Source organism: Loxodonta africana, chromosome 19, assembly GCF_030014295.1.
Source record: "Loxodonta africana isolate mLoxAfr1 chromosome 19, mLoxAfr1.hap2, whole genome shotgun sequence".
NCBI classification, from domain to species: Eukaryota; Metazoa; Chordata; class Mammalia; order Proboscidea; family Elephantidae; genus Loxodonta; species Loxodonta africana.
The window spans coordinates 6905077-6925259 of NC_087360.1; the positions used below are offsets into that span (position 1 = coordinate 6905077).

At 40.9% G+C, this 20183-nt stretch overlaps 1 protein-coding gene across 6 annotated transcripts in view; it reads left to right on the forward strand.

The window, feature by feature from the left end:
• The window catches only part of SBNO1 (strawberry notch homolog 1), a 44720-nt gene extending 24748 nt beyond the window's left edge, over window positions 1–19972 (forward strand). For all 6 annotated transcript variants that reach the window (XM_064272112.1, XM_064272111.1, XM_064272113.1 and 3 more), the window contains 19 exons: window positions 430–612; window positions 1465–1562; window positions 2441–2592; window positions 4210–4407; window positions 4795–4962; window positions 5057–5232; window positions 5951–6082; window positions 7608–7743; window positions 8440–8552; window positions 8651–8722; window positions 9251–9350; window positions 10593–10667; window positions 11984–12130; window positions 12218–12312; window positions 12393–12485; window positions 14989–15126; window positions 15637–15713; window positions 17578–17771; window positions 18911–19972. In XM_064272112.1, coding sequence (XP_064128182.1) covers window positions 430–612; window positions 1465–1562; window positions 2441–2592; window positions 4210–4407; window positions 4795–4962; window positions 5057–5232; window positions 5951–6082; window positions 7608–7743; window positions 8440–8552; window positions 8651–8722; window positions 9251–9350; window positions 10593–10667; window positions 11984–12130; window positions 12218–12312; window positions 12393–12485; window positions 14989–15126; window positions 15637–15713; window positions 17578–17771; window positions 18911–19053 — 2490 coding nt within the window. In that variant the 3' untranslated portion in view covers window positions 19054–19972. The remainder of the gene's footprint in view (window positions 1–429; window positions 613–1464; window positions 1563–2440; window positions 2593–4209; window positions 4408–4794; window positions 4963–5056; window positions 5233–5950; window positions 6083–7607; window positions 7744–8439; window positions 8553–8650; window positions 8723–9250; window positions 9351–10592; window positions 10668–11983; window positions 12131–12217; window positions 12313–12392; window positions 12486–14988; window positions 15127–15636; window positions 15714–17577; window positions 17772–18910) is intronic.
• Window positions 19973–20183: the final 211 nt, after the last annotated feature.

A 20183-nucleotide genomic window follows, 5' to 3' on the forward strand; every position in this document is an offset into this window, starting at 1 on the left:
GAATTGGTGTATGTTTTGCTGTGTATATTCTCAACAGCAAAAAAATAAAATCTAGGGCAAAAACTGCAGTAGATTGAGTTCGTTTTTGAAAGGCAACCCTTATTTTCATTGTACGGGACACAAGTTTAACAAAAACTAAAGTAAACACTTGGGGGGAAAATAGCCATTTTTTCAGCTGCATAATTCTTAAAGTCACAATAGCACTACGTTTCTTTAAAAGGCGAAATTCGTAAGAATTTTGAGACAGTAGATACTCCTAGGCAAGCGTTCAGAAGCCAGTTGTTTAGAGATAATGAAGTCACTGTGAAGATGCTTCACGAAGTTAATGTTAAAGGGTCTCGTACTTCACATTATTTTGGTTGAATTCTTCATTTTGTAGTAACTCCCCCTCGAAGGTTCAGCATCTAAGTGTTGACTTTGTCTCTTCAGTGGGTGCTTGCCAGAGAGCGATTTCAGCAAGCTGCAGATCTGATAGATGCCGAACAGCGAATGAAGAAATCCATGTGGGGCCAGTTCTGGTCTGCGCACCAGAGATTTTTCAAATACTTGTGCATAGCATCCAAAGTTAAAAGGGTTGTGCAACTAGCTCGAGAAGAAATCAAGAATGGAAAAGTAAGTTGTTGGAGAGTGTGTTAACAGTCATTCTTCAGTTATCTTATTTATTCTTTGTGGGCATGGGGGTTTCCTACTTGGACAGCCTGGTCGTCCTAAAGGGTAGTTGTAAAGGTGTTAACATAATAAGACTTTGAAAAATACATGTTTTATATTGGCGAGGAGTGAGCTTCTTGGCTCAGGTAGACACATCAGACTATGCGGGCAGCTCCTGTCTGGAGGGGAGATGAGAAGGCAGAGGGGGACAGGAGCTGGCTGTACGGTCATGGGGAATACAAGGTTGAGAGAAGAAGTGCACTGTCTCATTAGAGGGAGAGCAACTAGGAGTACATAGCAAGGTGTATATAGATTTTTGTATGAGAGACTTGATTTGTAAACCTTCGCTTAAAGCACAATTAAAAAATATATGTTTTAAGGTGGTACAAGCAAAGCTTGTTTATGGAGACTTTAGATAACAAAACAGTATGAAAACATAAACATCACTGTAATTTGATCATCCATAGGTAAAACCACTGATAACATATGAGAGTATTACACTAAGTTTTTTTTCTTTTTGGTGAATATAAGCTACTTAAAACAGAAGGGTCTGTGAACTGCAGAAGGCTGCAGTCTTTCTTGTTCATCGCCGTAATCCTTTTTCCTAGTTCAGTTCTTGATGCGTAGGAAGTCTCAGTAATTGTAGAGCAAATAAATAAGCACATACATGCTTTACAATAATGGGGTCATTCTCGTCTGAAATCTGTTGGCCTTAGTTTTTTTTTTTTTTTTTTACACTAAATATTTAGAGCAGTCTCAACAAGAAACCTGAAGCACATTTTGTTTACGACTAATACCCTTTCTTGTTTTCTCCAGTGTGTCGTAATTGGCCTGCAGTCTACGGGAGAAGCTAGGACTTTAGAAGCCTTGGAAGAGGGCGGGGGAGAACTGAATGATTTTGTTTCAACAGCCAAGTAATGTGTTTTGGTTTTCTTTTTCAGATCTTACTTAGATTAATTCAAATGTTTACACTGTCTGGAGGCAAAATTTTTGATGGGCCTAGATGACCTTTAAAAGGGTCCTGATCTTCATTTTTATATTCTTAGTCTTTCCCATGTCCATTTGTTGGAAAGCAGTTGCAGAGAAACCTCACAGTCCTCAGTTAAGCACGTAGACTAATGGAAGGACCTGATTTGGGTTGTTGTGTACACCTTACGAACCTGTGACCGATTGATGTAGTTTCAGCAGATCACACAGCTTTGGGATCTGGTGCCACTTGTGAAATTACCGTTATCCAGAGGAGCAAAAACTGTAGTTTGCCCCAGTCTTGTTGTCGTTGGGCGCCGTCGAGTCGATTTTCAGCTCACTGCGACCCTGTGTGACAGAGCAGAACTGCTCCATAGGGTTTTCTGGGCTGTAACCTTTACAGGAGCAGATCACTAGGTCTTTCTCCCGCGGAGCCTGTGGATGGGTTCAAACTGCCCACCTTTCGTTTACCAGCCGGGCTCCAATCATAAGGCAAAAAATAACATTGAAAAAAATAACCTAAAACATCTCATTGAATACATGTTGAAAAGATTTATTGAGGTAGATAAAACATATTACTGAAATTAGCTTCAGTTGTTTCTTTTTACTCTTCAACCTAACTACTAGAAAACGTAAAAAGTATATATGTGGCTTATATCATCTACAGGAGAGACTTGGCCTAAAAAAAATTCGTTTTGTAAGATTAAACAGAGTATTTCATGTGACACCCTTAGTTTATTTTTAAGATACGTATTCACGAAGACATTACAGCAAGTTACTCTGCAAACAAGACCGCTGACTGTCGCTTTCTCTCTCCTGCCAACAGAGGAGTGCTGCAGTCACTCATTGAAAAGCACTTCCCTGCTCCAGACAGGAAAAAACTTTATAGTTTGCTAGGAATAGATTTGACAGCTCCAAGTAACAACAGTTCACCAAGAGATAGTCCTTGTAAAGAAAGTAAAATGAAGAAGCGGAAAGGTGGGTAATGTTCTTTAAATAGCTAGTACTAAAATCAGTATAAATTGGAGCATTTTTAAACAGCTATATTTAGAGAATGAACTGCTTTCCTTGAATTGCAAGTGGTTGAGTATTTTTGCTGTGAGTCGTGTAATTTTGAACGCACAAGTAAACCCATATTTAAATTAGGGCTTGAGTGATTGGTGCTAGGCACTGCTCTGGGCACTTGCCATACATGATATCATTTAACCCACCAGAGATCCATAGGAAATTAGGGTTTTTTTCCTCCAGTTTTTCCAGATATAGACAGGAAACTATGGCATAGAAAAGAGATGAAGGAACTTGTCATGGTTCACACAGCTAATGGGTAATGAGTGGGAACTAAAATCCATGTCTTTCTGTTGTCATAAACCAATAACAAAACCAAACCCAGTGCCATCGAGTCGATTCTGACTCATAGGGACCGTATAGGACAGAGTAGAACTGCCCCATAGAGTTTCCAAGGAGCGCCTGGCAAGTTCAAACTGCTGACCCTTTGGTTAGCAGCCGTAGCACTTAACCACTGTGCCACCAGGGTTTCCTTCTGTTGTCATAGCTGCCCTTTAACGTATGCAGAATGGGAGGTTATTTTCCTCCAAGAGGCTTCTGTTAGTACATTATTTAGCTCAGTTATTTGGAAGACATTGTTTATCCGTGTCTATTAAGACAATTTATAAAATGCAGACCTGGGTTTGTATTAAGATGCTTACTGAGCTGATGTGCAGAAGTTAACTTTCCTTAGATTGTCTTTCTCTGAAACGATGGTAAGTATTAGATTGTCAAGATTAAGTGTACTGCTATGTATGAAGTTCTAAACATGGTGCCTGACACTTCAATCTCATTCTGTCCATTCTAAGACATATGTTTTCACATACCTAAAATGGGTTGACCTTCATAGTTTAATTGCTAGTGTTTTTTATTTTAGTGGTACAAAAAGTTAATGTAGGATCAATGGCATCTTAGAATGGCCAAATAGTTGTTTCCCTTTCCTGACATATATTCTCACTTTCTAATTAATACATGAAAATTTTTTTGCTTTTCTTGGTTTTGATTGGTTCCTTCCATGTATCATTTGTGAATATTAAATAAGATAATTCGAATCAGCACCTTGTTTGGTCTTTAAAAAGAAGGCTTTATGAAGCGATTTTTCAAAGTATTCCATGTCTGTATCGTTGGTTGCTGTCAAGTCGGTTCTGACTCAAGGACAGTAAAGCTGCCCCTAGGGCTTCCCAGGCTGTAATCATTCTGTGTATAAATATGTAGTTATTAGACCTCTTCTCACAGCCTGATACATAGTTATTGAATTATTAGTATACCAGAGATTCTGTTGCAACTCCTCTTTTTATTTATTTTAAGGCTTGTGCACTTGAAGTTAGTCTTGTGTGTTTGTACTTATGTATCTAATCCCTTAGGAATGATTGAACATAACCTGATTTCTTATGGGTGTCCAAAAGGTCAGCCCTTATTCATGCCTGTACAGTTACATAAATGCTTTTCTTCTGCACTTGCCATTGGAATTAACCGGAGACTTCAGTGTGATGTCTTGGATCTTTAGAACCTGTGTTTGGGCTGACTCTCTTGTTTGGGTCATGGTGGCAGGTGAAGAAATAACTCGAGAAGCCAAGAAAGCACGAAAAGTCGGTGGCCTTACAGGCAGCAGCTCTGATGATAGCGGCAGCGACTCTGACGCCTCCGATAATGAGGAAAGTGACTACGAGAGCTCTAAGAACATGAGCTCCGGAGAGGACGACGATTTCAACCCATTTAGAGAAGAGTCTAGTGAGGACGATGAAGACGGTGAGTTCATCTGTGTATTGGGTATAAATTAAAGGATAGTCGTATTTTAGTGTATTTGAAAGTGGGACATTGTGGTAAGAAATTTTTTTTCAGTGCAGTACAAATGAACACAGAGATTCTTTGCTTGTCGGCGAGCTCCAAACTTGTCTGTCTTCTGGAGGTTTGACTCGTGTATGTGAGGTGGTGGCCTCAGTCTGGTGCAGTTACTCGTAACTTCCAATCACGGACATGGTGCCCTGACCTGCAGATGGGCGGGACCACCGTAGTTGGTGATGACCGACAAGTTATCAATAACCGTTACAAACAAACTCAAGGATTGTTTCCCTCGAAGATTCTATACTTGTTTTAACAAGTGGTTTGTTTGACACGTCTCGCTTTCACTTTCAGATCCCTGGTTAATCAGAAAAGACCACAAGAAAAGCAAAGATAAAAAAAAGAAGAAAAGCATAGATCCCGATTCTATTCAAAGTGCCTTATTAGCATCAGGTCTTGGATCAAAACGACCTAGTTTTTCGTCTGCGCCGGTTATCTCACCTGCTCCCAGCAGCGCACCAGGTATCGATTGGAAGCTTTTTTGTCTGTGAAATGTACTTTTGAACAAAACAAAGGCTTGAACTTTGTACTGACTTAGCAAATGTACTTCATCTAGCTAACAGCAGCGCCAACAGTAACAGTAGCCTTATAACCAGTCAGGACGCCGTGGAAAGGGCCCAGCAGATGAAAAAAGACCTACTTGATAAACTAGAGAAATTAGCTGAAGACCTCCCTCCTAACACCCTGGATGAACTTATCGATGAGCTGGGTGGCCCTGAGAACGTTGCTGAGGTAAATATGGCTTGAGTCAGGGCTCTGTCTGTCCTTAGTAACATTTTCATTGTCACTTTTTAGCCCTGTAGGATGAGTGGTATTTTGGGTGTCATCATATGTTCATTTATTCTAATTTCCACTCTTAGATCTAGACCCTTGTTTTTCTGTAGTTCTCGTATCGTGTGCTGTGAAGTCAATTCAGAATCATAGCGATTCCATGTGACAGTAGAACTGCCCATAGGGTTTCCTAGGGTGTAATCTTTATGGTAGCAGGTTGCTGGGTCTTGTCTTCCACGGAGCAGCTGGTGTGTTTGGACTGCCAGCCTTTCAGTTAGCAGTCAAGCACTTAAGTACTGTACCACCAGGGCTCCTTGGTTGTTCTCCTAAAAAAAAAGTTCTCCTAGAGCCGGCGAATTCCTGTCCCTCTTTTCCCTTATCCCTTTCCTATCCGAGTGTTGACCCTGAGCCCCTGGTATCTATTACTGCTAACTCTCGTGCAGTATTTGTGATCGTTGGTCCACTCTCTGCTTTGTCCACTGGGACTTGGACTTTTCAGAGTCGGGGACTGTATTGTAGTAGTTTGTATCCCACGATGCCTGGAGCAGCCCAGGCTCCTCAGTAAATACTCGCTTCATCAGCCCATTCCGTCTCCCACCACGTTTCTTCAATGAAGTTGTCTGTGGGGTTTGTGCACCGTGGTCCGACACTCTGTACGTGACGCTGTTTGGCTTCGCAGATGACTGGCCGCAAGGGGCGGGTCGTAAGTAACGATGATGGAAGCATATCTTACGAGTCAAGGTCTGAGCTCGACGTGCCTGTGGAAATACTGAACATTACAGAAAAACAGAGGTTTATGGACGGAGATAAGGTGCGTTGTTGGGGGGGCTCTCAGGGAAGATAACCTGTAGGTTTAGATTAAGCTTTAGAAGATTTTTTTTTTTTAATGTAAGTCATATCTGGTGAACGTTGTTATTCAACATTTTTTTAGTAGTTTCACATGATCATGGAACATTTTATACATTTCTTATTATAAATTGGATTTAATACCATTCTGTACTGTGCACAGAATTATATTTGGCTCTTGTTGGCTTTGGAGGCTTTTAAAATCTTTTAATCAGAATACAGTGAAGCCTGTGAGAGCCAGAACTCGACAGGACTAATTTGTTTTTCCAGATGTAGCATTTTTTCTGCCTTTTACAAGGGTGCAGTCCCACCACTTTTCTGTCACTCTCTGTTAGTGGAAAATATGTGAGTTTTCTTTGTCTGACAGGTTTCTGCCTTACAAGGTTCCAGCTTTTGTAGGTTTTACTGTAGAAACATACCGTTCTCTCAGGTTATTTTGGTGGCATGACATCTAAGAGTACACTCTCTAGTCTTAATTCTGAGCCTGGAACACCGTGTGAGAGCACCTAGGTGATTAGTATCCTTAGGTTTCGCTGTGCCATGTTACCATCAGGAGCTTTACTGTAGAGTTCTTGTAGGTTGGACTTCCATATCTGACACCTGTACAACTTTGGTTGCCTCCAGAGGCTTCTTCTGTAGACTGTTAGTTGTTACATAAACTTTGTCAGACGTAAAGGTTCTCAAAACCGGTTCTTCCTCCATCTAGTTGAAATTACTATTAGCGTTTATTGAGGAGATTGTTAAAAAAATAGGTAACAGCACCTCCGCTGTCTCACTCCTTATCTGAAAGAGGAAGAATAAATCTTATTTTTACCCACATTTTGCTTCATAGCTCAGCGGATTTTTCTGCCATCAAAACTTGAGAATAGATGATAATTGTTATTATCAAAGTTGGCTTTTAAAAATACATTAAAATGCTACCTAATGTTAAATAGTTTAAAGATTGTAGATAAGAGGGTGTTAGTTATTTTTGTAATTGTTTCATGAATTTAGGTGTATATGCATTAGGAATAGGTAGAATTACTTTTGCCGGGTGAGAGAAAACCCAAAATCATTGGCTTAAACACAAAGAAGTTTATTTTTCTCATGTGCAGGTTTTGGTAGGTAGTCCAGGGCTAGTATGACTCTTTGGATACCCAGGTCTCTCCAGTCTTAACTCCTGTAATGTGTGGACTCCCCATTTCCAGTTTACCTCGATGCTGTAAGATGGCTGCACTACCTCTACATTTCAGCCAGCGGGGAGGAAGAAGGCATGCCCTCAACTTCTCAGGACATTTCCTGGAGATGGCACATATCACTCCCTACCCACTGGCTGGTTCACACATGCCCACGCTTAGCTGCAAGGGGGACTGGGAAATAAAATCTTGACCTGGGCAGCCATGTACCCAGATCAAACTGAGGCGGTGGTATTTAGGAAGAAGAGGCTTCATTTAAGGTACTGCCCTGCTTATCCATGTACAGACGTGATTTTTTTCTTGCATTTGATACAGAATATTGCTATCATCTCTGAAGCTGCCAGCTCAGGTATTTCATTACAAGCAGATCGGAGAGCTAAAAATCAAAGGCGAAGAGTTCATATGACTTTGGAATTACCCTGGAGTGCTGATAGAGCAATTCAGCAATTCGGTAAGATCCTACAGGGTTTCTTTTAAATAGGTAACGGGGAATCAATCGGGAAGATGTGTGCGCGTCAGAAACTGTAGTTGATGTTAAACATGTCTTGTAGTATTACGTATCCCTTATAACGTTTAATCATCATGAACTCATTTTAAAAGAGGTGAAAGAAGATCTGCTGTGGAATTGCACGGGGTCCCTGGCATTGGATCCAAATGCAGGGCTCCTTGGGAACACACTGGATCCCCATCAGAGCAGCTGTCATTTCTGTGTCCTGTTCAATGCCCCCCCCCGCCCCCGCTCCACCGTGGTTTCACTGAGGGCACATCCCTTCCAGCTCCCTGTCCCTGTGATCCAAAGCAATTAAAAAAAAAAACCCACTGGGGCAGAATACAGAGTAGCTGTGCGTCAGGACCGCTGGTTAGCCGGAGCTGGTGGTGTGGTGACAGCACTTCTGCCACTGCCAGGTTCACGGCAGCATCTGTTCCCTCTCGAGGAGCGTTGTTGTGATGTGGATGTCATTTACGTCAGCCGTTTTCGTCTTGTACCTTTTGGGAGTTATGATACATAAGCTCCTGTGTTTTTCCTCCTCTTTAAGGCTTCCTGCCTACAAGCTTAGTGTTAAATGCTAGGCTAGAAGTGGACCTCAGGATGCCTGGTCTTTATCTAATGAGCACAATCGGTGATTTTTAAAAAATGTTGTTACAGGACGAACTCATAGATCAAACCAAGTTACTGCTCCCGAATATGTCTTTCTGATTTCTGAATTGGCAGGAGAACAAAGATTTGCATCAATTGTTGCTAAAAGGCTTGAGAGTTTGGTAAGTTTTTGAGTTGTGTAGGTTAACAAATGGTCTGTGTTGCCAGACTTCTGGTGAAGAGGTCAGGTTGGCTTTGACTGGGAATTTTGTTTTGATAGGGGGCGCTTACGCATGGTGACAGAAGAGCAACAGAATCTAGAGATTTGAGCAGGTTCAACTTCGATAATAAGGTATGTTTCAGTTTTCAGGGTCTTGAAAACTTGGGGAAGCGTGTGGAGTCTATGGTGATCCACGCTGTGTTTGGAGTAAAGCTTTATTCTTCATATGAAAAAACAAGGAACAGTAGTTACTGACTGTTTTAAACTTAAAACCGCCTCCCATTATAGTTTTGCTTTAAAATCATGGCTTTTTTTAAGTGCCGGGACTCGACGTATCAGTTAGGGAGGAGCCTTTGGTGGCCAACTGGGCAATGGAGTCAGATTTTTATTCCCATTGTAAATTAGAAATAAAATAAGTACCTGTGAATGAATGAATCAAGGTGAGTTCCCAGAATTAAAGGAAGTTATTTACTCACTCAGTGTCTGCTGTGTGCAAAGGCATGCAGCTAGCTAAATTAAATATGTATAAGGACAATTGAAGCCCACTGTTTTTGAATCTTTGGTACAAAAATCGTTTTTGTAGCATTCACCTGGTCATGTTATTGAAGAGTATCCAAATGCTGAAACTAGTTCAAAAAAAAATTTTTTTTTTAATTGCAGTATGGAAGAAACGCTTTAGAAATTGTCATGAAATCAATTGTAAACCTAGATTCTCCTATGGTATCGCCGCCTCCAGAGTACCCTGGGGAATTCTTTAAAGGTAACTTCTAAAGTTTTCACAGCAAAGGGAAATGATTACCGAGAAGCATGCCCTAAGACCTGTCCTGACAAGCACTGTTCCTTGCTTTTAATCATTTCTTTTTGTTGGTATTAGAACATAATACGGCAGAACATACATCAGTTCAACAGTTTCTGCATGTACAATTCGGTGACACTGATTACATTCTTTGAGCTGTGCAACCATTCTCACCCTTCTTCTCTGAGTTGCTCCCTCGTCATCATAAACACACTGCCCTCTAAGCTTCCTATCTAATCTCTTGAGTTGCTCCTGTGAGTTTCATCCCGTATAGTTATTAAAAGAGTGCAGTGCTGAAGGGAGACATTCTTTACTAGTTAAACTAAACTGTTTAGTTTTACGGAGACTTCAGGGGATTTTTTTTGTTTTGTTTTTGTTTCAGGTTTAAAGATTATCTCAGGGTAATAGTTTTCAGGGTATGCGCGGCTGTTCTTTAGTTTTTAGTTTGCACATAAATTGTATAAAATTCAGAAAGTAAAGGTTATTAGAACACATACGTTTAGTTTTTATGTGAAATAGTAGACTTATATATAAAACAGATTTCACTCAAATGAAGTGCTGCTTTTGCTTTTGCTCTTGTTACACTTATCTAATACAAGTCTTAATGGAGGGAAGTGGTTTTGTTACGTTAAATAAAGTCACTTTGCCAAATAGCTTTACTTTTTTTTTTTTTTTTTTTAAATGTGGAAGAGGTAAATAATTTGTGGGGTGGTTAGCTGAGAGAGGTAGCTGAAACAGGATGGGCCAGATAGTAACACTTGTTACAGCTGGTGAGATGGGTACAAGTGGTTCTTTAAAAAAGTCTATTTTTGTGTTTGTGGAAGTGTTTATGGTTTAAAAAAAAAATTATAGGTAACATGAGGAAAAATTCTTAGACCCCCTATTGAAAATCTGTAGAATAGATTATACTTATAAGTCTGGATAATTTCTTTACAGTGTTAAAAACAAAGTCGCCAATTTAATCAGCTAGTATTCTGCTACATGCTCAAAATTGTTTTCAATTCTGTGGGTAACAAAAGTCTCCACTGCCAAGGATTGCTGTGGGAAAGATGCAATAGCAAAGCATAGTGTGAACTTTGGGAACTCTTAAGATTTTGGGGTGCTTAAAGGCCTTTGGGAGCTGTGGGTTCCATTTAATTCAGCTAATAGAATCTATGGAGGTACAGACTGTGATGCTGCGATTTTTATTAGTGTACTTTCTTACAGATGTTCGACAAGGACTGATAGGTGTCGGCCTGATCAACGTAGAAGATCGCTCAGGAATTCTCACTCTTGATAAAGGTAATACTGTGGAATTTGTATTATACCCATGACCGTTGCTATATGATTCAAGCTCATTTTGATTTTTTATGCTTTTCGTAACTTGCAGGGGAATCTTCAAGTATTTTTTTTTAACAGACTTTATTTTTTATGGAAACATTGTTCAGAAAACGTAGATTCCTCATAAAACCCCTCCCCTGCACACAGTTTCTCCATTTAGCGTCTTGCATTCGTATGGTACATTTGTTACAACTGATGAACTAAAATCCAGTTTACATTAGGGTTCACTCTGTGTGTTCTGTAGTCCTCAGGGTTTTGACAAGTGCTTAATGTCATGCGTCCACCATTACACGATCTTGCGGGACAATTTTCACTGCCTAAAAAACGCCATGTGCTCTACTCATTCATCCCTCACCTTCCTGCTGAACCCCTGACAACCACCGATCTTTTCGCTCTCCCTAGTTTTTCATCTTTGAGGATATTATGTAGTTGGAATCATACAGTATGTAGCTTTTTCAGGCTGGTTTCTTTGCCTAGGCACTCTGCACTTAAGATTTCTCCCTGTCTTTTCATGGCTTGATAGCTCATTTTTTTCTGTCGCTGAAGAATATTCCATTGTGTGGATGTAACAGGTTTACCATTCACTTACTGAAGGACGTCTTGGTTGCGTCTAACTTCTGGCAGTTATGAACAGGTTTTTGTATGGTCATAAATCTTCATCTGGGTAAATGAGTTGTGGTAAAATACATATAACAGAACTTGTTTTAATCATTTCTGATGTTCGTTTCAGTGACATTAATTACAGTCACACTGTTCGTCATTATCACTGTAATTTGTTTCCAAAACTTTCATCACTTCAAACAGAAGCCCTGTACCCGTTAAACAGTAATTTAGTTTCCTCTCTTGCCCCCCTGCCCGGCAACTAACAATTCACTTTATATGAATTTGCCTTTTCTAGAGAGTTCGTGTAAGTGGAATCGTACAGTATTTGTCTTTTTGTATTTTAATAATTTTATCTGGCATAATGTTTTCAAGGTTCAGCATGTATTAGAATTTCATTTCTCTTCAGGGCCGAATAATACTTCTTCGTATGACTATATCACATTTTCTTTATTCATTTATCTTTTGGTAAGTGAAGTCGGAGATGCAGAAATTCAGCAGACATCTTTTGAGCATGTACCATATGGGTAGAATATAGCCCAGTCCTGGGGGCAGTGCAAGAGTTGTCAGGGAGGAATTTAGAGGAGAAAGTGGGACTTGAGCTAGGCCTAGATGAATAAGGCATTTTAATTACCATTCATACATATTAAATCTTTCATATAATCTTATCATTGCAGATTATAACAACATAGGAAAATTCTTAAATAGAATTTTGGGCATGGAGGTGCATCAGCAGAACGCCTTGTTTCAGTATTTCGCCGATACACTTACAGCAGTTGTTCAAAACGCCAAAAAGAATGGAAGATACGATATGGGAATCTTAGGTTAGTGGAGGAACTTTAAAAATGTTATCTATGTTCCTAATAAAAATGATTTTTTTTACGTTCCCGTCTTGCTTTTTCTTGTTGAAGATCTTGGTTCTGGAGACGAAAAGGTGAGGAAAAGTGACGTTAAGAAGTTTCTGACTCCAGGGTATTCAACGTCTGGCCATGTAGAGTTATACACGGTAAGTTAGGAAAACTTGTCTCCCATCAGCTGTGATGTCTTTCTGTGAGATGCACTCAACTCACTTTATTTCTTCTACAGATTAGTGTAGAAAGGGGGATGTCCTGGGAGGAAGCCACCAAGATTTGGGCTGAGCTGACAGGACCGGATGATGGCTTTTACTTGTCATTGCAGGTACTACTTGTTTTCTTTAAATGTCATCTGCTTAGATATGTAATGCTTTTTCATGTCCCGCATAGGAATTAACTTTTTTATTTTGTGCCAATTTTCCAACTGTATGTCATTTGCTCTGCTTTGATTGTCTACCGATAATTGTGGGTTTGTGTGTTCATATAAATTTTTATTTAGCATGTTGTGGGAGGTTCTTAGATGCATGCAATTTAGAATTGTTACATACTGAAACCAAACCAGTTGACATTGAGTCAGATCCGACTTACAGCAACCCTTCGAGACAGAGTAGAACTGCCCCATGGTGTTTCCAAGGAGCACCTGGTGGATTCGAACTGCCGACCTTTTGGTTAGCAGCCAAGCAGTTAAACCACTTTGCCGCCAGGGCTCCTAATTGTTATGTACACTTCCTAAATGGACATATACATAATTTTTTTCATAATGCATTGATCTCATTTAGTCTTAAAATCTCACTTGTCGGTTATTGGTATAGCTATACTAGTTTAGTTAGCTCGTGGACAGAGCTCAGGAGGGGAAGGAGTATGTGTGGGTTTTTGGTTGATCTGCACAGGGTGATGGCTATTGTTTTTAATTTGAAATTATCGCCAGCATTTAAGCACTGGTAGGTTTTTGTGATGTGTTTTCCTTTATGTTGTTGCTGAGAATATACACAGCAAAACATACACCAGTTCATCAGTTTCTACACGTACCATTCAGTGATGTTGGTTGGATTCTTCGAGTTGTGCAACCACTCTCACCCTCTGGCACTGGTGGACTTTGATGAAAGTCCTCATTCCGAGCTTCCCTTGAGTAGCAGAATGTGGCAACACTGGTCTTCTGTTCCTGCCGGGTGACGTGGGCTGGATGTGAGGAGTGGTGGTCGGGCAGGGTACCACTCCATGTAAGATGTAGATGTTTGCCGTTGCATCGCCATAACTTGACACAGATGTGGCTTGGGCATGTGTTTAATGTCGGGATAGCCGTCAGAATCACTTTATCTCCACTGTAATGTGAAGGTTTATTTTAAAATTAGTCAACCAGACACTCTCAGGACAGATGACACTTGTTACATGCCTTAAACTCCATGTTCCTTAGCAAAAGTGTAATAAGCTCAGTGAATGTTTCATATCGACTGAGAAAGATATAAAATATAGTCTTTGCGTTAACTGTTCGATGACTTGCACGGTAATTTTATGAACAGTGTGTCAAATCATTTGAAACAAGTAATAGACAAAGGATCTTTAATGTCCATGAAGGGAAAAGTAAAATACTTTTTTTTTTTTTTAAATCATCGTAGATATTAACTCAAAAAAGTTAGTGGCTCAGTGAACAATGGTTTATTGTGTGAAGGAGCTGGGAAAATACCTTTGCTTTGAAGCTTTTCATTCAGTTTTGCTCCAGAGATGGTTGCTTTGAAGCTGTTCACCATCCTTTAGGGGAGAAACTAATTTTCTAATCTTGTTCTTCCTCGAGGGTCTTTTTACAGCTCCTTTTCTCTTAGGGTTTCTGTCATAGGTCCAATTTTTTTAAAATTAACATATATTTAAGTTCCTTCATTGCCCTGATGAATTCCTTCCATCCATGTCTGCATGCTTATCTCTGTGTGTTTTGTTCATCCGGGCATTCTGCTGCCGTGACTTTACTGCTTGTGGAGCACTCTGTCCTGTGGTGCTTCACTTCACCCTGAAGGCAGTCCTGGGAAATGAGCACAGGTAGCACTGAGGGGCTCGCGGGTGCAGAGCACTCTGTCCCGTGGTGCTTCACGTCACCCCGAAGGCAAGAAAACCCGTTGCGGTTGAGTCAATTCCAACTCATAGCGACCGTATAGGGCGGAGTAGAACTGCCCCATAGAGTTCCAAGGAGCGCCTGGCAGATTCAAACTGCTGACTTTTTGGTTAGGAGCCATAGCATGTACTCACTACGCACCCTGAAGGCAGTCCTGGGAAGTGAGCACAGGTAGCGCTGAGGGGCACGTGGGTTCAGAGCACTCTGGGCGGTCAGGTCAGGATGAGGCAGCATTTCCCCCAAACAGTTCATCATGGGTACTTTAGAACATAGAGCAAAGATGGAAGGACTTTCCTGTGAATACCTTTAGGCCCACTACTTAGATTCTCCTGTTCACATTTTATTCCACTTGCAAAACACGTAGATACGGCCGCTTGGGTTGGGATTCCAGGTACAGGGAGCAGCACAAGCTAAATGGTCTCACCTGGCTATCTCTGCTTTAAAGCGTAGTCAGTCATTTTCTCTAAAACATCTTGGTCTTCCACCTGTCTTGGCCTACCGCAGAATTAAGGTCAGGTTGTCTTCTCTGTGGTGGTGTGGCCTTGTTAAACTCACTACGCCAGTGTTTGTCACCCTTGCCTACAGCTACATGTTCATGAACTTAATTGGGCATTGCAGTCTCTGAAGTGGTGGTACGTGCTGCTGATGTGGTGGGACAGAAATGGATGCCTCAGAGTGTGCAGTGTCTAATCTTCATACGTTTTCCTTTTTTTAATATATATAGATAAGGAACAACAAGAAAACTGCCATCTTGGTGAAAGAAGTGAATCCTAAAAAGAAGCTTTTCTTAGTTTATAGACCAAATACTGGAAAACAGCTCAAATTAGAAATTTACTCTGATTTGAAAAAGAAATATAAGAAGGTATTTTTTCATCTGTAATCTTATATTGTATATGAGTACTTGTTCTATAGTAAAACACTGGAACTATTTTTAGGAGAGCTTTGTGTCTAGATATAAAATTATTTTACCAGTTTTTTCTATTTGGTTACGTTTAAAGGAAAGTTGTTTTCAAGTTTTCTTATACACTAATACCCCAGTCTTAATGTGATCACCATGAGGAGACGTGTACGATGACTATTTGAAACAGTGTGAATTGTCAGAAAATCCAGCTTCCAGTATTAACTATAAATGTTAGAATGTTTTATTTTAAACAAAGGGAAGTTGTACCAGACCAAAATCTCATCCGATTAACTCTGTTGTGAACATGCTGCTCTGTTTATATTTTAAATGGAACCTGCATCAAGGGTCAGTTTTTCTGTACAGGGATGATTTTAAATTGGCCGTCTCTGGAGAAGTTGTAGAGACCAGATTAGACAAGTGGTTTATTTAAGGCAGCCCCATCACAGTGGAATTTTTGTCTTATTTTTACAGGTAGCCTCTGATGATGCCGTGGTGCATTGGTTAGACCAGTACAATTCATCTGCAGATACTTGTACCCATGCTTACTGGTTAGTATTTTTGTGTTCCTCACCAATTTTCCAACATGTAATCAAAATTTGATTTAATCATCCAAATATGTTCTTATAAGTAAGTGACCAGAGCAGCTGTTGTTAGGGCTTGGGTCATTCAACCAGGAATATTTCTTGGACCTCTGGGGACCAGACACTGTCTAGGTAGCCCCTCTGCTCATCGTTGTTTGCAGCCACCTGTTCTCTGCATTGGACCTCTGAGGACCAGACACTGTCTAGGTAGCCCCTCTGCTCATCGTTGTTTACAGCCAACTATTCTCTGCATTGGACCTCTGGGGACTAGATACTGTCTAGGTAGCCCCTCTGCTCATCGTTGTTTGCAGCCAACTGTTCTCTGCATTGGACCTCTGGGGACCAGACACTGTCTAGGTAGCCCCTCTGCTCGTTGTTGTTTGCAGCCAACTGTTCTCTGCATTGGACCTCTGGGGACAAGACACTGTCTAGGTAGCCCTGCTGCTCATCGTTGTTTACAGCCAACTGTTCTCTGCATTGGACCTCTGGGGACTAGACACTGTCTAGGTACCCTTTCTGCTCATCATTGTTTGCAGCCGACTGTTCTCTGCATTGGACCTCTGGGGACCAGACACAGTCTAGGTAGCCCCCCTGCTCATCCTTGTTTGCAGCCAACTGTTCTCTGCAGTAGAGATTCAGTTGTCACCCTTGGTGTTAAAACTTGCTTTTTTCCTCCCTCCCTCTCATCCTACCTCCCTTTTTACCTCTCCCTGCTCCTTTCTCTCCTCTTCTCTTTTTTTAAACAGCATTACTATTGTCACCAGATCAGTAATATTTTTAAAGCTAGGGAACTTGTAAAATGCCACAGAGGTACCTAAAGTAGCTACACAGCGCCAGAAACCTTCGTATTGCCAAGTCTAGGAGCCGATCCTCTGTGGCACAAGGGTAACCAGAGATGTAGTCTTCCAAGTCATGAGACAATCACCCTTGTGACATCCATCCATGTCAGGACCTGCTAGAGAGTATTTAACAGTGTGCAGGTGTGAATTCCCTCTTCAGTGTTTTCTCACCCATTCAAGGGTTGATGATCTTGGGGTATCTGACCTACTTTATGAAAAGGGTCACGGAATATAAAGGGATTGTATGTGGGTAGATAAATTTGTTTGATCTATGTGGTGTTTTTTGTTTTCATTTTGAGAGTAAATTGGTGAAAGTGAAAGTTAACATAGGAGAAGCCTTTGAGATTAAATATTTAAAAAGTTAACCTACAAAAGTCCTTCAAAACATTTGCTTTGTGTTTTAGCAAAAAAAGCACATGTAATTATGTGTTTTACGTTCATCGTGAATTAGTACTGGAAAGACATTTTTATTGATTTGTGGAAATGATTTCAACCATGAATATTGGTATATTTGTATATTGATGTGTTAGAGCTTCTTAGTTCCTTTAAATTTTCATATGGTCTCATTTTTGTTTGCTGGGGTTTTTTCCCGCTAATCTGGTTAAAGAATGATATACCGATGGTTTAATAATGTAGAGGTAGGCAGGATCGTTTTGTAAGCCGGCAGTAATACAGTAGTAAGATAATAGGTATTAAAATGGCTAAAATGCTTGAATGGATAACGAAACTAGTAGATCAGCCCTTTCACAGGGATCAGGCCCCAGCAGTAACTATGTTTTTAAAAATCAGTAGTCACACCTTAAATTGGAAAGGATAACCCAGTATGCCAAAAGGATTCTTAACTAAAAATGGTCTCTTAATAAAGGCAAATGGTGTTTAGACTATTTTCTGTTTGAAGTTTGGGTAGACCTTGGGAACTTACTACGAGTATGTGTGTGTGTGTATCCATATGTACATACACACACCCCAGCCCCACTCCCTTTCCATTCTAGGCGTGGCAATTGCAAAAAAGCAAGTTTGGGATTAGTGTGTGAAATAGGCCTTCGCTGCCGCACATACTATGTGTTATGTGGTTCCGTCCTGAGCGTCTGGACAAAAGTGGAGGGTGTTCTGGCATCTGTCAGTGGCACAAACGTGAAAATGCAGATAGTTCGGTTAAGAACAGAGGACGGACAGCGAATTGTAGGTGAGTCTGATTTTTATTTTGGTTCGAGTTGTGGGGAAAATTCAGATCCTGCATCTTTCTCATCTTGCTTGACGTCTTAGAATCTTAGCATTTCTTCCGGCAGTGGGTGAGGAGCTTAAAAGGTGGAATAGAAACTGAGCCTTTGACACCATCAGTTCTGGCTGAAGTGATGCTGTGGTCATTTATTTTCTGCAGCTCTCAGCTACTCTTGCTCCCCCCTCCCTCACTGTTGCTGCACACACAGGCTCCCTGGACTGAAGACTTGCCCAGGATGCTCCCAAGTCTGCCATTGTACTAAGTCAGACTAAGATTGTGCACGTCCGAGCCGCCGTGCACAGAGGATGGTTTGGAGCCATGCAGGGCAGTGGCAGGACAGGCTGGCTGCTCGACAACAGGCTTCCCAGGAACCAGCTGTTGGTCTTGGTTTCATTTGCAGCAACCTCCTCTGCAGCATGGATTGCAGATTGGCAGCCTGTGGGCCCAAGCCAGTCTGTGAACATTGTGGTTGGCCCCAAGTGTTTCTGGTTCTTGCATGTTTTCATTTGAATTAGTTGCCAACGTCTAAAAAACCAAGAGATTTCATATAAAAGCCTGGATTTCCAGCTTCTTTTAGAAAAACAGCTTGTCTGGAACACTGGGCCTATATTCCCACATGGTAGGAGTTGAAGTCTCTATACCTAGGGTGTATATTTCTTCAGTTTGCCTGTGTCTTCACTGTGCCCACTTACAAGCCACCTGCCTCTGTAAGGATTGCGTTTGCAGCTCTCGTTTTGTTGTTTTTTGGGTGCATTAGTACATGAAGAAGAAGGTGATGTGTGCACACCTTTGTGGGGCTGCAAAGCTCTAGTACATACTCATTGGTAGAAAGGTCCTATAGTTGACCATTAGTTCCTCCAACAAGAAGGTGACGTTACACACGCGTACACGCGTCTGCTTGCTTGCTTGTTTTTGAGTAACGTTGAAGAGTCAGGTTACTTCTGAATGGACCACCTTGTTTATGAGTATGCATTTAACCTTTGTGTGGAGTTCTTATTTGCTGTGCTCACTATTATGGTTGGTTTGGGATCTGCTGTGAAGCTGTAAGATGCAGTGTGGGCTCTCTTGGATGCAGCTTTACATGTTCTTGTTATTAACTGCAGGTTTGATCATTCCGGCCAATTGCGTATCGCCTCTCGTAAACCTCTTGTCCACTTCAGACCAGTCGCAGCAGCTTGCCGTCCAGCGGAAACAGCTATGGCAGCAGCATCACCCGCAGAGCATCACCAACTTGAGCAACGCATGAAGGGCAGACAGGTTTCAACATGGATGTGTCTGGAATGCCGTTTGAAGCATATCATTTGCATAAAAATCAGGGACAGTTTCCAAAGAATTATATATATTTTTTTCAGTTGTGCTCTCTTTCTCTAGTTAATTTTTTTGGGAATAAGGACAAGCCTGGAACAGATAGCAGAGCTGAAAATCAGCAGTGCCGATGGTCTTTCCCTTTGCTTTTCCTGTGGTTCTTCTGTTTGCTTTGACTCTGGGTGAGCAGGGGGTGTGTGCGTGCGTGTGTGCGTGCGTGTTAGTCCGCTTGTTTGTGCGTTTCTCAAAGGCTACAAACCACAGTTGGTTTAAGATGCTTGGAACTTCCCAAACTGGCTTTACCCTTATGTTCTACAGTGCTCAGGGTTAATGCAGTACATCCATGCCATTGCTGGGGGGCTTCTCCCCGGATGCATGTATTTTGAGTCTATAAATACAGAGAATATATATTGGTTTCTTTCCCGAACTTCTTAGGCAGTAGGCTTATTATAGCATGAAATGAAAGGTTGCATATCATGCGTTCAGGTTCTTTTCTAGTTTTTGTTCCGACATTGCATGTCTTTGGAAGCATGCATAAACAAGATTAACCAGAAGTCACGTAACGGGGAGAAACACATTTGTAGATGTACAGCATTGGTTATTGCATTTTTATAGTGTTTATACCTGGGTATTGCTTCTGACCTGCGAGCTCCTCGCCCCTCCTTCCCTCCGCTAGGTTTCTCTAAGTGCTGAGTACATACCTTTTCTTGTGTGTGTGCGTGTGTGATAAAACTCTGAAAAGTTCATTTTAATGTATTTGATAGTATTCCTAATGTCAGCTGCAAAAATGGCTACAAGCCTGTTTTTTTTTTTTCCTTTAAATTTACATTTTCCTTAACTTAAAGATAGTTTTAAAGAAGTACAAATTGGTTTCCATCTTGCACACAATCTTTTTTACTTCATTCTCTAAATTTGCTGTCACTCATGAAAGGAAATCCTACTTGAGTTGTAAACTAGACAATGGGGAAACACTTGAGGCTTCTGCTGTACGTTTTTCTTTGTGTTGTTACCGTCGTTACTCAGTAACTTGAACGTTGTTTATTGTGTTGTAAGACATTGTACAGTTTCTCT